This window comes from Engystomops pustulosus, chromosome 10 (assembly GCF_040894005.1).
Source record: "Engystomops pustulosus chromosome 10, aEngPut4.maternal, whole genome shotgun sequence".
NCBI lineage: Eukaryota > Metazoa > Chordata > Amphibia > Anura > Leptodactylidae > Engystomops > Engystomops pustulosus.
In genome coordinates this window covers 82,618,029-82,633,884 of record NC_092420.1, presented here as the reverse complement: position 1 = coordinate 82,633,884, position 15,856 = coordinate 82,618,029, and the positions used below count along the sequence as shown (strand labels likewise).

The window sequence follows — 15,856 nt, the reverse complement described above, 5'->3', positions numbered from 1 at the left end:
AGAGAGAGATGCTAAAACAAAAACCTCTCTACCATCATGCAACATGCAATGAAGAGTATATTGTTAGAACACTTTTACAGAGAGACAAGCCTACCCTCTAAATATTGATAGAAAACCCATACGCTGTGTTCTCCAAGACTACCTCGTACTGCCACGGACAGTTACCAAAGTTCCTTGAGCTTAAGGCAACCAATCTGTCAAACTTTGGGTATGGTTGGCATAGGTTAGGCCAGTAAAGCTTAATCCTCAGATCTTACCTGGAAAAGGCCAACTTTTTGTGATGGCCAGCAAAAACTAACTCTGGAGATATCCAAAAAAAGCCTACACTCCCAAGCAACGCCCAACCAAGTTAGGTATGGAAGACAAAACTCAACCCCATGAAGTAGAAAGAATCTACTCCCCATACTGCCCTACAAAGATAGGCTACCTCATAGACCAGGAACTAGAAAACCTAACCTTTGGACTAATAGTTCTTAACTATATTCCCACGATAGGGCATTAACCTTCTAAAATTAGGAGTCTTTAAAAAATCTTTTCTTGTCCTTTTACCACAAATCCAATTTTTTTTTTCATAGTCAAGTAAATATCTTCTTCAAATCCTTAATCACAAAAGACGATACACAGAATGCATTGTAATATATTATAACATCTCCCGACCACCAGCTAACTCTTTCAGAGTCTCTGTACCTTAAGCAATATAACTACTAAAATGGTTTTAAAGGTCACACAATGACACTGCGGATGTCAACTAAAAACTTCTGAACTCACTGGTCCTTCAGAAGAATTCAAGTGGCATCGGGATTAAAACAAACATGTACTTAATTAGTTGAATATATCAGGTAATCTACAAGTTAACATTAGTATTAAAGAGCCAATTCTCAGAGGAGAGCTGGATTACGAGTGGAAAGTACTTACAATCCCTACATCACAAAGCCATTTAGCAAAACAAACCTCACATAATCATATCAGCCTTGTGGACGAGAACATCATTTTAAACTGCATTTTAAATGCAAATGAAATTACCCTATTGCTACGGAGTACTTTAATTCATTTATGCAATTTTGTAGCATCATTTCAGGGAACAAATTATCTATCTTTGACCAGTGCATACAACAACTGTAGAAGAAGCGTGACGGTAGCCGGCTTAATGGACTATTGACATCTCTATTGCTGACTGATAAACTGCCGAATGGCGAATGCAGAATTCCCGCTCAGATCAGAGCACGTAGGTCACTTACTTAATGTTTTCCAGGCGGCTGGAGTCTGGTTTTAAAGTGTTGGAGTGTTTCACCATTTTGCACAGCGTGATCACCAGGAAAACGAGATTGAGCTTTAAAAAGAATAACATAAATACAGAATATTAAAACTAGAAAAATAAGTGCAGTGTGAGAAAATAAGGAAAGATCTATTAGAACAATCAATATTAAAATCATAAAATCATCAAAACATAATCAACACTAGGAATAAAATATAGGTTTTAGGTTATTTAAAAAAATTCCAAAAATATATTTGGCTTTTACCAATACAGGAGAACATTTGTAGGCAGTTATTCGAACCCTTGTATGATAAAATTAAAGAAAAACTAGTTACACTGAAGGAAGTCCAATATGCCACCGCCCCGCGGGCTAGACAACCTCAAACTTCTTCTAGAAGATCCTTTTATTGGTTACCAATTTCCAAATCCAGCACTGTGTGATAGCTAAACCTCCAATTTCTATGATACAGTTTCCAAAAGAGATACTGATCAAACATATTTGGGCCAATTCTTAGTCCGTCAATGGACTTCAGACTTAAGATTTTTTTTTGGGTAGCTTATGTTGATTTAAAATTCGCTCTCATTAAACATTTCCAGGAAATATTTGAAATAAAAAAAATTAAATAATTCAATAAAATATAAACCTATAAAAACTAAACCTCTACATAAGTTAATGCTTCATATAAGCTTGAAGGTCCACCAAGGTTAAGCACAATTTTTTTTCTCAATCACAATATACTTTATCCCAAAGGCTAATTTACAAGGACCATAAGTCAATGTGACTTCATAGCTTCACCGACTACTAAAGGGTTGTTTTCTCTTGAATGCTGAAGAAAAGAGGGTTATTATGATCTATAACAAAACATGTCTAAAGAGGCCCAGTGACCGCTGTTCAAACTATTGGATAATATGTGAGACGGTTTGAGGAAAAAAAGGGCAGTCGACCAAACACTATAAAATGCAGCATACAAAAAATTCATTTGGGAAATCTAACAATGCACATTAGACTGACATCAGGACCATCACTTTGAATTATGTCTCTCACCAGTTACGTTCATTATTAATAAGGTTCAAACATAGTTTGCCAACAGAATGGAAAGAATGAGCAAAATAAGAGTGAACATTTAGCCATCTTACAAAGGAGTTTTGAGTGGGGACTTGGGGACACAAGAGAAATAAACCTAAATGGAACACGGAGGGAAAAAGTAAATATGGTAACAGGATGCTTCAGTCACCTACATCTGCTACCTAGACCTTTGTCGGCAGGAACAGCCCTTATGTTGCCTATTTATTTTATTTTATATACAATTCACTAAACATTGCAACCATTATAACTGCACAATATACTATAAATGAAATATTTATTTTTGGTCTATAGTCATTTTTTTTAGTTTTTTTTCTGAAATCGGATTGGCTGTGTAGGACGGAAAGTCAAATTCTTAGTTTTTAGTTTTATAAAAGCGGTCTCTACCGGAAACATGAAGAAAATAATCAAACTTTTCTGATGGGACAGTAAGGGCAAAAAAATAATTGTTAAACTTTGACAAGTCATATCTATAGTAAACTCTAGTAAAAATGGGGTGTTCACAACTGGGAGTGTGTTCTTACACTATCCAATCAGTGTTTGTGTAATTACACGCCCCTCTTTGAGCAGTTGCCAGTTAAAAGAAGGATGGCACAACGCATAGTATAATTGCATCAAATTTACAAAGTACATAAACAAACAGACCTAACTGGTTTGAAGACAGATCCCCTATAATTATATAAAAAGGATTTAATTTAAGTCATAATAAGACAAATTAGTTTTCCTTCTCAAACACGTTTGTTGGTTTGCCCTGTAATAGTCCTTAATTATAAGCAACTCGTAAAACTTAAAAAAATGTATAAACAAAGACCAAGGACAAGATGTTGAATGGACGTTATTTGGATATTGCTTCATTTCACAATGTGTTTTTGCCTATAAGTAAATATTTGTAATATTAGTATCTATAGTGCCTGAGGCAGTGCATGATACAGTAATGCTCTCTATGGTGCCCCCTGCACCCCTACACTAAGCTAAGCATAACAACATAAATGTCTCCTGTAGTATTCGTTTCAGTCAATTATGCTTTATACTAAACATCTGATTCACCGGGATGAGTAGAAGCCGGTACAATAGGTAAGACTCGGAATGTGTAACTTCAGTAAATCAAATAGTCATCGTATTCTCAAGACAAATTACGTTTGTTTTAAACCAATTACAGATCCTCGTAAGAACAGCCAGAACAAAGATTGATGTCTACGTCTTCAATAGGTGATCAGTCTTTTAATCATTAAAATAACTATCTGTAAAAAACCTAGAGAGGTTTTTGAAGTCATAATAAACCCCCCGGGAGATCCTTCGCATTATAAATTGGCATTTAAACTTCCACCAGTTTCCTCGACCCACCAGGCAGAACTTCCAGATGTGAAGCATTTATAAGAAATGTTAAAAGTCAGACTATAGGAAGCCTCGAATTCTGCTCACCACACCCACTATAATTGAAACAATGTGTGTGTTTGTTGGATTTGCAATGAGGGTGTGTGCTCCAGCTTGGCAATCTGCCATTCTCTGTCATGTAAGGACTCACAAGAAAAATATCAACACAGACAAAGAGTGTGCAGAATCGTGTTTCTCATTTGAAAGTAAGTGGCTATTGTCCTCCGTAGACAATGGCTAACTTTTTACAAGCATAGGTCACATCCCCATACACAATGGGCAGAAGTTACTCATAAAGTGGGAAGTTTTGACAAACACACCTGAAGGAAGTCAACACTAATGAATTCAGCTTGTGTCAGCTCGTGACATACAGATTTAAGAAGCTTTCGATTATCACCAACAGGGGTAAAAGAAGTGGACATCTCTAAAGATTACAACAATGGTTCCAACCTAACTTTCCTTACAGATCCTGACAAAGACATCAGATATAGTTTTGTATTCACTGCTAACAACCGAAATGGTCTATTTAGAGAGAGCCCTAAAGGGTAGCTAAAGGACTTGATCATCAAATTATTACTGTAGGGACAAACTTTCCTCCAACCTGGATCTCTATTAATGTGACCCACACCAAAAATTTCGAAGAGTGGAAAGCCGTACGAAATGTTTTAGGCCCATGGTCTACCACCTTTGAATAATTTCTTTAAAGGATCTTTGCATTTTAACATGGTGTCCAGATCCATCTTTACTTTCAATATATGTATAGGATTCTTTTGACTCTTGTCAGATTCCTTTAAAAAGCCCCTCTTTAAAAAAAAATAGAGGAAACCCAGTAGACCTTACTAAAGTTAAAGAAGTCTACTGCACACCATATTTTTTTTTACAATGCAATAGATCTGTTACATGTCTTATATGAATTATTTGCTAGGTTATAGCTATAAAGCACAACGTGGATGAGTGGATGGCTACAGGTAAAATAATTTTCGGGGGCAGAGAGGAGCCTTGTGTTTTGCTGCCTTGGGTATTTGGAGGTGATCTGGGTTACCCATTTTGTGATGCTTACAGATTGTTTATGCCCTTATATAATACTTATATTTGATTATTGGACCTTGAATCTAAATACTAGGCCTTATAAAATATCAGGGTGGTGAATTTATAGATGAACCAGGCAACCGCGCTGTCCTCGGCATGGCATTCCTATGCTACGCAAGACTTACAGCTTCTCCTTCTGCCCAGGCACAGTACAAGTTTTGCTGTGTGTTTTATAACCTGCTCAATTGAATCATGTCTGCCTGCGCCTTGCATTTAAAAATTCATTCCACACAGCCTGCAGTGCTGACATGGATATGATAAGACAGTGGAAGAAAAACACCATTCTAAAGTAACCCAGCTGAACTGCACATGTTCTGACCCAAATTGTCCTCCCTAGAGCTTTTGTTACCTAGTGAGTGTATGGTCCTAAAACTGCACTTGTGTCTCAATATCTTTGCATCTAGCCAGGCAGAAGACAATTTCTCCTTGGGACCGGCAGGCAAAGAGGTGTTTCTCTAAAGAAGGTTTCTAAATGAGTGCGCGAGACTGAACTCTTTGTGAACTGGATTAATTATTAAAGACGCAGATGGAGCTGTCCGAATGATAAGAACAGATCCTGACGTGTCATGATCTAAGATTTCATTAAACCATTTCAGGCATACTAATGGTATCCCAACGCTCATTACTTACATGCTCCCTCTTCATAGATATAATAACCCTACCACCATAGGAATGGCAGTCAGCACTATGACAGCAAGGCAAAGAGTGCTTTACATCCTATAGGTGCAAACAAATGCAGGAAGTCTGGGAAAAAATATCAACTTGTGTGCACAGCAAATCCCTGAACTGTCGAAATGTGCAAAATTCCTGCAACGGAAGCAATGGTGACTAAGTCTTTGGCTGCACATGATGCAAGATCAGATTTGAGACTTTAACTTAGGACAACTAGAGGGCAAAGCAATTGCAGGAGAAGAATTGCTCTCCAGCTTTCTGACATGATTGCTACCCGCTGTTTCATTTTTGAGGTTGGTAATACAGCTCCCAAAGGCCCCACGCTTTTGAGGCCAAATAATTTACTTGTGGATAATAATGCTGTAGCTGGTGGTAAATAACACTGGATTCCAGCTGATAGTGGTCAATTGATGGCCTTTACCTGTATTACTTTTCTTGGGAGAGAATAATGGGAAAGCATTCAAAGGAAATCTACACAAGAAGGTTGATCCCATGTTTTACAGATCACTTGTTATCCGTCGGGCAACTTAATTCCCGCTCCTTGAGGAGCACGTAGATATGTTCTGGATCAGTGGTCTGACCAGGGCTATCATAAAATAATTGAAATAGTTTCCCATAGCAAACCATTCTGTTTGTACCCAAGTTCAAATTTTACTATACCTATATAATGAGAATAATAATTGTAGAGTATCAAAAGAGAAAAAAAAAGTCTCCATTACTGAAGTGCTAATACATAATCATCAAGGCATAATGTAAGGAAGACTTTGTTCAAAACGGGCCGTTCTGGTTGGTTTTGAAAACCGTATTTTTGCCTATATCTTGGATTTGGCTTTAAATATCTATAGCTGTGTAAACAATCTCAGTGAAGCCTGAGGGCCCATATACATAGCTGTATTTAAATCCATATAGTACAGTGCCGGTATCCTGCTATGGATCCATGCTTTGCCATCAAGTGTGGTCTAGCTCCCCAAACTAGCCACGGAGATATTTTTATTCATACATTGTTATACTCAAGCAGATCCAATTATTTGTTTCTGAAATTATCTGGAAATAGGCAATAGCATTTGCAAAATCCATAAACATTGGCACCAAAGAACCAATTACAAGATCTATTTATATATATCCGGTAAATGGCACTTTATTTGAATTAATTTAATTATGGCTTAAGAAGAATTATCATCTTTAAATGACTGATGAGCAATGTATAACATTTGTTCCTCCCTTTAGTAATTTAGACCAAGATCCTGTTTAGTTGTATATATGAGGACACCCTAGGGATTCTCCTATAAAGCTAGCAAGCCAAGCAGTTAATAGTTCAGGAAGGCATCTCCACCCAAAGCTACAAAGATGGAGTGAGCATTTGTTATCAGCTTTATAATAAGTTCCAGGTGGTGAGGAACCTGTTCGGAATGACAGATAAATCTTGTTGCTACCTCCATAAAGTCTAAAAGAAGACTACTCACAGATGTTTCCATCTGATACATGAGGCAGCGTACATTTTATTATGACATCAACGATTTGTAAGAAATGGGCCAGACACAATTTTACAAGTGAAAAGGGAAAGTTAATTGGGATTGTCCTCACTTGAGATTTCCTTACGAGGAGCAGGTACAACATCTTCTTCAATTTTCCCACATTAGACAGAAGTGTTACCCTCTGATTGAGAGGAACTCTGGCAAAAAACATGTTGGGATGACAAATAACCAAGGGAAGCAGCTAATATTTAAGGGTAGATCCTATAGAAGAGTTCTTATCAGTTTTGGCTTCCATCTAGTTTGATCATTGGGAGAAGACACACCCATTCCTGATTACTTTCGAGGTGAACATAGCCCCGGATCATAAATACACAAGGACAACTGACTTGATATATTGTCAATGAGCAATTCTTAGTCAATACCAGGTTAAAAGGAATCTTATGTTACAGCCCATAAATAGTCAAAACCTCTGATGAAGGGCTTGGGCTTTACACCCAGTTCAATACATTTTACTTATGGTTTTTATATAACCTATGATAAGCTGAACCAAAGAAAAGAGATAACTTCAAAATCAGCATTTTGGATGTCAAGAGGCTATAGTGAACCTTCAGGAAAAAGTACATGGAAATCTTTGATTCTTAAAAGCAGCATCATGTTCTCCAAAGACTATGGTGAATCTCTAAGCGTGCCCACATAGGCCGGTAATGGGCACGCAGCGTCATATGGAGTGGTACAGTGCCGCACAGGTGCGGCACTGTACATTTCCACAGCCATGAAAAGATAGGACATGTTGTATCTTTTCTCGGCATACGGCGCCATGCATCATGTTCCTCTATGGAGAGGGGCGGGGTTGAGCTCACCCCTCCTATGGTACGGCAGGCACATGTCCATGTGAATGTAGCCTTGGGTTGTAGCAACTTGCTAAGAACCCATTAGATACGGGAATGCCTATATGCAAGGATTTTCAAATTCTGAGCTTTTTCTAATTTTTTTTTTTTTCAGTCAACCCCTGTCTCAGAATAATTCATACACAAAGATACAATGCGTGCTTGACATTCGATTTGGTCCATTAATAGGATTCTTACAGAGAAATGGCAAATTACATTAATGTAACAATTTATGAAAGGATAAGGAGAACAACATCTTACCAGAATAATGAAAGCCACTGGACCAATAAAACTCCAGATGAAATTGTTGTCTACCCTCAGCCAGCACCTTTCAAATGGAAAAGCATAAAATTAATACAAATGAGTTTGGAAATCACACTTCATAACAAAAAGTTCCGCGCACCAATCATCTCCGTGTTACATAGTGCCAATGTGATGTGGGTATTGGGGAATGAGACAGAGGGGCTGTCAGTGAACCACGGCGCGGCCATCTGACTATGTTATACAAGGGTATAATTTATTTACTTTACACATTATTTGACTTATAGATTAGGATTTCCGCAGGAGATCTGTGATCTGAGCAATTGTTTAAAAGAAGAAAAAAAATAGACACTATTTTTTTTATTTTTGCCGGGGCTATTCTTTTGTAATCCTCAAGTCTGGCCTTTTATCTTTATGGCATATGCAAAGTAGGCGTCTCGCTGGAGTGTAACAGACATAAAATGTTCAGCTGTCATGTTCTGTTGAAAATCAGTAGGACATTAAAAAATAACCCAAGTGGGACTCAAAAAGCATTATAAAAAAAATAAAAAAAATTAAACATTTGATATTAGGGGTAAATGATGCATAAAGCTATCAGGCCAGGCTTCACGCAGTGGCTCACTATTTCCATGCTCGGAAGTTAGAGACAGAAAATATTTTCTGTCAATGTAAGAACATTTCAGCTGTCACTATGGGGTCTGATCTGATAAAGAAGCTCATGTGTTGACATTATTCTCATCGAAATAAAAAAGTGTTTGAAAGTGAAGCTGTTTTAAAGCAGGAGTCTGATGAAATACTTATTTAGTTAAAAAACACAGCTTTTAACGGTATTTATTGTAATGATCAATCCATGGACTAGTTCATTACTATCAGTTTGACACATGGAACCCCCTACTGATTATCCATTTCGGCATGCTAAGATGTGTTACTGCAGCTCAGCACCGATTCAAATGAATGCGTACCAGGATCGGCAAATACACAAAGAACGCAGTAGACCTTGTTCATAAGCATTTTCGTGTTGCCAGGCACCCTAAGCTGGTTATAATAAAATAGGGGGGTTTCTGTGATTACACTTGACAATAAAGAAGCACTTCCACAAAAAAAAATTATATTCTGTCCCGTACATGTTGTAAATTGTTGTAATTAATCTTTTTACTAGCGGGTAAAATTGTTCTGGTCTCTAGCGTTGTCATGTGACCAGCAATTGGACCTTCCAAATGAGAAGGAAAAGGGAGTCAGTTTCTCATTCATTACTAATTAAAACTGAAATAGGAACATCATAGGAATAATAAGAGAAAACAGGTTTCCTGCCCATTTTCAGCATTGGACCTTGTGCTGTCCATGGCTCATATGTGGTATTGTGGCTCAAAAATATTCACTTCTGTGGAGCTGAGGTGCACTAACATCTACAAACCATGGACAGGAGTGGAATTGTGCTTTAGAACACATTAGCCATGTATATCTGAACCTGGACAACCCCTATAAAAAATCTAGTAGTGGAGAAGGTAGCAGAATTACTAAAGTGATACCTGCCATGTAACAAAGCAACCATTGAGCTGGACTAAAAACGGGGCAGAGCAATCCACTAAAAAACAGAAACTATGAACAAGTCTAGTGTCAACTTTTATTCCCCATTATCGGGATCCTTCCAAGTCTCCAGCTTCCTGTCCACACTTAAAACGGTGTCAAAGAGTGCCATCAATGGACACATGATGAAGCAGAGGAGCTGAATGAAGCTGACAACCGAGAAATACAACCATGTTGGACAAATACAATGCTTATGTATTACAACACGTGAAATTCCGTCATAAGGGCCCAAGAACTAAAATTTTAGTGGTACGTCTTCCTTGGTATAAAAATTCTAATAGGATACTTATCAGTGCTTTGTATGATCTGCGAATCCCCTTTAAAATGAAGAAAAATAAAAAAAAATATCAAAAAATTGTTGATCAACAGACATAACGGACATATACTTACGCCTTCTCAGTTCCGTAACTTTTGTAGTCGATAGCTGCTGAGACTCCAACAACAATGGCAGGGAAGAGGTAGCCGACAACATAGTAATACTTTTTCCTCGAATATTCACTTTCAAATACTTCTACGAGCATGAGGTAAAGTTGGACTCCTTCCAGGCACATCCAGGCGAAGGCCACCAGGAAGAAGTAGTGAAGGAAACCAGCAAGAATAGCGCAGGCAATCTAAGGAAAGAAGTAGGGATTCAAGAACATGAGAAAATGTTACTTATCAAGTTTATGTCTAATTTTAAAGCAATAAGATATGGGTCTACTGGTATTTGAAGGATCCTCACCACATTGCTTGTTTTGTCGATGCTGATCAAAAACAAAGATTCGGCAATGAACAGGTTGATGCAAAGATTCTTGTGTATTGTATTTCGATCGCTCTGGAGACCACGGAAGAAGCAGAAGGTAAAAATACAAATGGCAAGACAGACCAGGGAGATGACTATTCCCATCCGCGTAATGACATCCAAGAACTGTCCATGTCTACTGTCTGTGTACTGGAAAGATAAAACAAAAGCCATCAAGTCTGAAACTGTCCTGGGCTAAAGGACAAGAGGAAGAAACAAAAATAAGTCAGACAATTACAATGACGAGATCTGAGAAAGAATGTAAACATTGAAAGGTATCTGCTATCAATATCCCTCTCCCAAGAAATTTCCTAGATGCCTTAAGTTTACTCCATTGTTCTTGCAATGACCATACTTCCTCTTTCCAGCCCGTTCTTCTCAGTTTCCTATACGTAAAATGAACTCACTAGTCCAAAAACAAGCCAGACTGTGTTCGTATATAAACATTCCATAACAAGCTCAAACTCATAATTTCCAATAAAAACTATTACACAAAATGTAAAAAAAATTGCTGCTTATATTTTGCAATGATTTTACAAATAAGACGATACCTACCACAATCTCTCGATGGGCCATAAGGATTGCAAAGTTGGTTAAGTGGCTACAAGCACAGGTTGTGTGAGTTAGATTTGTTTCTATCAAACGGCAACCCTGCGTGGACCAGTACCCCATCATTGTCCTCTCAGAGTAGTTCCAGAATGAGCAGTTGGCATTGAAATAATTGTGGGGCTGAAAAAGATAAAAAAAAAAATATATATATTTTAAAATAGCAAACAAAAGTATTACAATCAGTTTAACAGACATTTAAAGGGTCCTGAATTGTATGCTGAGGCCTATGAAGGCATTTTACATGAGCTGGTAACTGACCCAAACAAATGATCATGTTAACAGTTATTCTTTGAGCAAACAAGAAACCATTGCATGCTAGTTTGCTGTGGAGTCCATCTTTTATGTGTACGTAAAAATGATTGATTGTTGGCCGAATTATGCAAACTGTAAGTGAACAAGCCTGTTTGTCCAAACATATAATGCTAAAGTCAACAGGCCTTTGGGTAGATTATCTGCCTGTGTAAATAGTCCCTTTAACACCTCTTAAAGCAGCTTGTTGGCCTACCTGCCGCTTGCACGCTAATGGCAGTGGAAAAGACAGGCTAGAATAGGACCTGCTCTGAGTTACGTAGCTTGGCAAGTCAACTCACATATGGTACCCGTGGAAACCACAGCCATGTCAGTTCATTTTTAACATTCGACCATGTGCTACCCAAAACATGTGGTGGGGGCCTTAGATATAGGCGTATCCTTTTTTTTTTTTTTTCTTCTTTTTTTTAAAGTCCTTAAAAAGGTGGTAGGTGGTAGTTACCATAAGATGGTAGTTACCATAAGGTGGTAGTTACCATAAGGTGGTAGTTAATATAAGAAAGCTTCAAGGTCACATGCTTTACATGGAAGGGGGGGGGGCAATACGAAATTAAAACATTAGGGGTTATCAAAATAAAACCATGGCATCTCTCTTTCAAAGAACATTGCCATACCTGTCTATGGGTTATACCTACCGACTTCCATCGAGCGGAGGTGCGGTAACAGCTTCAACCGAGGACAGGTGTGGAACTGTGCTTGATTAGCCATGTATATCTAATTCTAGACAACCCCTTTAAGCAATCTAGTGGTGGAGAAGGTAGCAGGACTGCTAAAGTGATACCTGGCTTGTAACGTAGGCAGCCATTGTATGAGCTGAACCAAAAACCAGAGAGGAACCTAGCAATCTACTATGAACCAGACACAATGAACAAGCCTTGTCTAAACTTTTGAACAGAACGTGCTTTAGATCTTATTCCCCGTTATCAGGATCATTCCAAGTCTCCAAGGTTCTTTTTTTAACAGCTCTTAGCTGCAGCACTTTTCTTTCAAGGACAGAAAATCCATTATTTAGCGCTGAATGAGATAAAGCACTACAGAAATCTACTCAGTGTTACACAGTAAGGGAGCTGACTAAGGAGAGCAACAAACTCCACAATAATCACCGCATCTACTTCCAGCTCAGAAAAGTAAAAAATATATATAAAAAAAAAAACAACCCAAAAAGCAACCGGTTAGCTTCCTATAGGTTATATGAAATAAAGGACAAGAACTAAAAAAAAAAAAAATAACCAGAAAGCTATTCTTACACATGGGTTGTAGAAAATGTTTTGGTTTTTTTTGGGAGGGGGGGGGCGCAGTGTAGTTCTTGTTAAAAAGAAAAATTTATAAAAATAAAGGTTTATTTTTTTTACATTATTTTTGGATGTTATGTTAATTTTAGTTTTTGTATAGTTGAATTTAACGAGACTGAGTGTGGCTCAGTTCCTTTAGAGGAGAAACAACAACAAGAGAATCAATTACATTGCAAAGGAATTTTGCAATATTTTTCAATATTAAATCTGAACTGGATTTTTTTTTGTATATAACATGTAATGAAGATATATAGAATATTAAAACTAATGATTTGTCTCGTTAGTATAATTTCTACATGCAAATACATGTCTTCACAGGAAACTGGCTTGGTCTCATGTTCAAATGTTACAAAGATAAAACGGAACATGGGAATCACTTAATCACTTAATCGGGTCATGTATGAATTTAGCAAAAACAGAAAAAGCTATAAATAATGCTCTATACTAATGTGCCTTTAAGTAAAAACATCAATATAAAAGTCACATGAAAGCTATTGCCACTGGTGGGGGATTTAGCCATCGAACCATCCACACCAATGCTTGAGACCTCAGAGATCCGGGGTGGACCTTTAGGGTAAAGGAACCGGCAGAAGCTGGATGCCCCCTTCCTCCACACACACTTTAAACCATATAAATGCCTACACAACCTAGCTACCTGCCTATACAGTTTAAAGCTATGCAGAGCATGGAACAATATACTCCCTTCCAGAAGGTGACAGAAAAGGCTTAATTTGCTCCAGGATGTAAGCCCCCATCCTACATGAATGAGGACTGATGACAGCGATGTATTGCCTATGAGAACTATGGATCCTAGGTCATGTTCAAAACCAACATGCCAAAAAAAATCCAAGTCAATGAAAGTGTCCCAAAACCATTCAATATCTTTTGTAAGGTAATTGGATGCCCGTGGCAGTAGCTTCAGTTTCAGTCTGTTCATAGACAGTTTCAACACATGAAGGACAAAAAGTACCTAAAAAGAATTACAACAACTGCCGCTTCCATAGCTTTCCCTATCGTTGGCATCCAGAGCCGATTTACACTTGGAGGCGGCTAAACCTGCTAATTTATACAGAGTAATCAGAGTTTAGATTAAGCTGCCCTGCTGCTAAGGTAAGAGTTAATTTTCACTCACAAATGAATTAGACTCATTTACATTTTCATGTTGCTACTGAATTAGCTTTCATTAAGAATACACTTAAGTTCTAATAATCACTGATCCGAGTTTCATTTAATTTTATGTTCCGATAGCTGAAAAGAAATTCTCCTTGTGACCCCGGAGGCACTTTTCAAACCTTGATGGAAACTTGGAAATTACTTTTTTTTTTTGTCCGATACCCCAACCCCGATGCCAAAGCTTTCTGAATAAACAATTTCATACGACCACTCACATCTATGTGCTTAAGTGTGAAGTAGACAGGGTCCGTTAGGTACACACGACTGGATTCCTTGTTTATGGAAGCTGCAATCACGTCCGAGTTCACGGCAACACGGGTGCTGTTCCGCCCATCTAGATCACTGCCCAGTTTAATGGTGGCATTTTCTGTGCTGAGGAACTGGCCCAGGCTCTTGTACTTGATGAAGACCAACTTGGTTAACCCTGGCAGAGAACAGAAGATTTCATTTGTAATTACAGAACAGTGTCCTGCCATCACCCGTAATAAGTACTGCAGTAACTCTAACAAGCCAAATCCACAGACCCTCATTAAAGTGAAGCACAGCAGAAACAAGAGCTGCTCTACAGATGTTTCTTCGGCTCTTAAAGGAATCACCATTTGCTAATAAACAATTCCAATGCTAAAGTTACAGATCTGAAAGTTGGAACAATAGCAGTCGAAACATGTGCCCAGCGACTTACCATTCCTGCTGTTCTGTTTGACGGTGTTTGCAGAGAGCTGGATCAGGTTATCTTCGTTGTTGCCCTGAGGAAATCTCAACTCTTGCACCTGGCCCTCTGTATTGAGCACAGCCACTTCGAGAACTGGTTACGGTGAACAAGAGTCGAAAAAGACGACAGTAGTGTTACAATGCGGCTATTATGAGTTCCCTCAACATGTGTGCAGGGGAAACAGTGGAACGGCTCTGTTAGTCTCTTGTTAATAGAAAACTGTGCTTAAGTTATATGAAAGGCACATTGAAATTTAAATCTGCAGCCCCACAGCAGAACACTGTTTAATAGCGTTATAATGTTACGTTACAAGATATTCTGGTTTTTAGCTCCTTTGGTATTAGATAGGCTTAGAACAACTCAATATACCTGCAAACCTGGGAATTTTTTAAGCCTCAATTTTACGCTCCCCAAGCTAAACTATACTTTGCGGAGGGAACCTATTTACCCTCCCTGTACAATCAACTCTAAAACAAAATTCAATTAATATCACCAGAATCACAGGAAACCTCCCTCGTTAATTAGCAATTAAGAAAGTTTAATAATTGCATAGATGAAGAGCAACACCCTCCTAACAAATGCCATCTGCAATGCTTTTGTATTTTCCTACCTATATTGTTTGTAGGCATGGTAACTCTGGTTGGGTCTGCTAGGTTGTCCGCCAGTACAAAAGCTCCTTCTTCAAGGGTATCCAGTAACATAGTAGCAGCGTGAGCTTGCTCCGATGAATTCATGTCTCTCCAGGACTCCAAAGCATCATACCTCAGTAGATTGTCCACTGTGTCTACAATGGCCTGGGAGAATTGAGAGGTCACTGTTAAGTATTATCATTCAATTTATGGACAACCGGTACACAACATACAAAAAGGTCACCAAATGTCGGATTGGTTCACTAGAAAACACAAAAGTCTATTTAGCTTGAAGTGGACATAAAATACACATACACCTGGAATAAATGAAACACATGTAGAAAATAAATTCATGAGCAGGAACTTAAATGAATTGTAAGGTTGTCAGTAACTATAAAGGATATATCAAAGCAAATAAAAAAATGCACAAAAGAAATATAGCCAAAAGTGAAATACTTTGGTAATTACTAGTCATGCTGTATTAAAGGCGTATATTAACTTGCCAGGGAACGTCTAATCAGGCATTTCATGTGTGTTTCAACTGTATTCAAACTAGGCAACTTGCCATCATGAAAAATATATAGGGTTGAACCGTCTATGAAATAATGGATATCTACACAAGTTACTTCATCATGGCCAGGCATCCCAGCCAAAGGGAGGCAACAAG

The 15,856-nt window shown here is 38.1% G+C and overlaps 1 protein-coding gene across 27 annotated transcripts in view; it reads right to left on the bottom strand.

Moving 5' to 3' along the window:
* ADGRL2 (adhesion G protein-coupled receptor L2) overlaps nt 1–15,856 on the bottom strand; it is a 139,505-nt gene that overhangs the window by 13,051 nt on the left and 110,598 nt on the right. For all 27 annotated transcript variants that reach the window (XM_072127828.1, XM_072127831.1, XM_072127837.1 and 24 more), the window contains 8 exons: nt 15,171–15,354; nt 14,531–14,653; nt 14,064–14,272; nt 11,021–11,194; nt 10,406–10,615; nt 10,075–10,295; nt 8,098–8,164; nt 1,239–1,330 (listed from right to left, as the gene is read on the bottom strand). In XM_072127828.1, the coding sequence (XP_071983929.1) occupies nt 1,239–1,330; nt 8,098–8,164; nt 10,075–10,295; nt 10,406–10,615; nt 11,021–11,194; nt 14,064–14,272; nt 14,531–14,653; nt 15,171–15,354 (1,280 nt within the window). The remainder of the gene's footprint in view (nt 1–1,238; nt 1,331–8,097; nt 8,165–10,074; nt 10,296–10,405; nt 10,616–11,020; nt 11,195–14,063; nt 14,273–14,530; nt 14,654–15,170; nt 15,355–15,856) is intronic.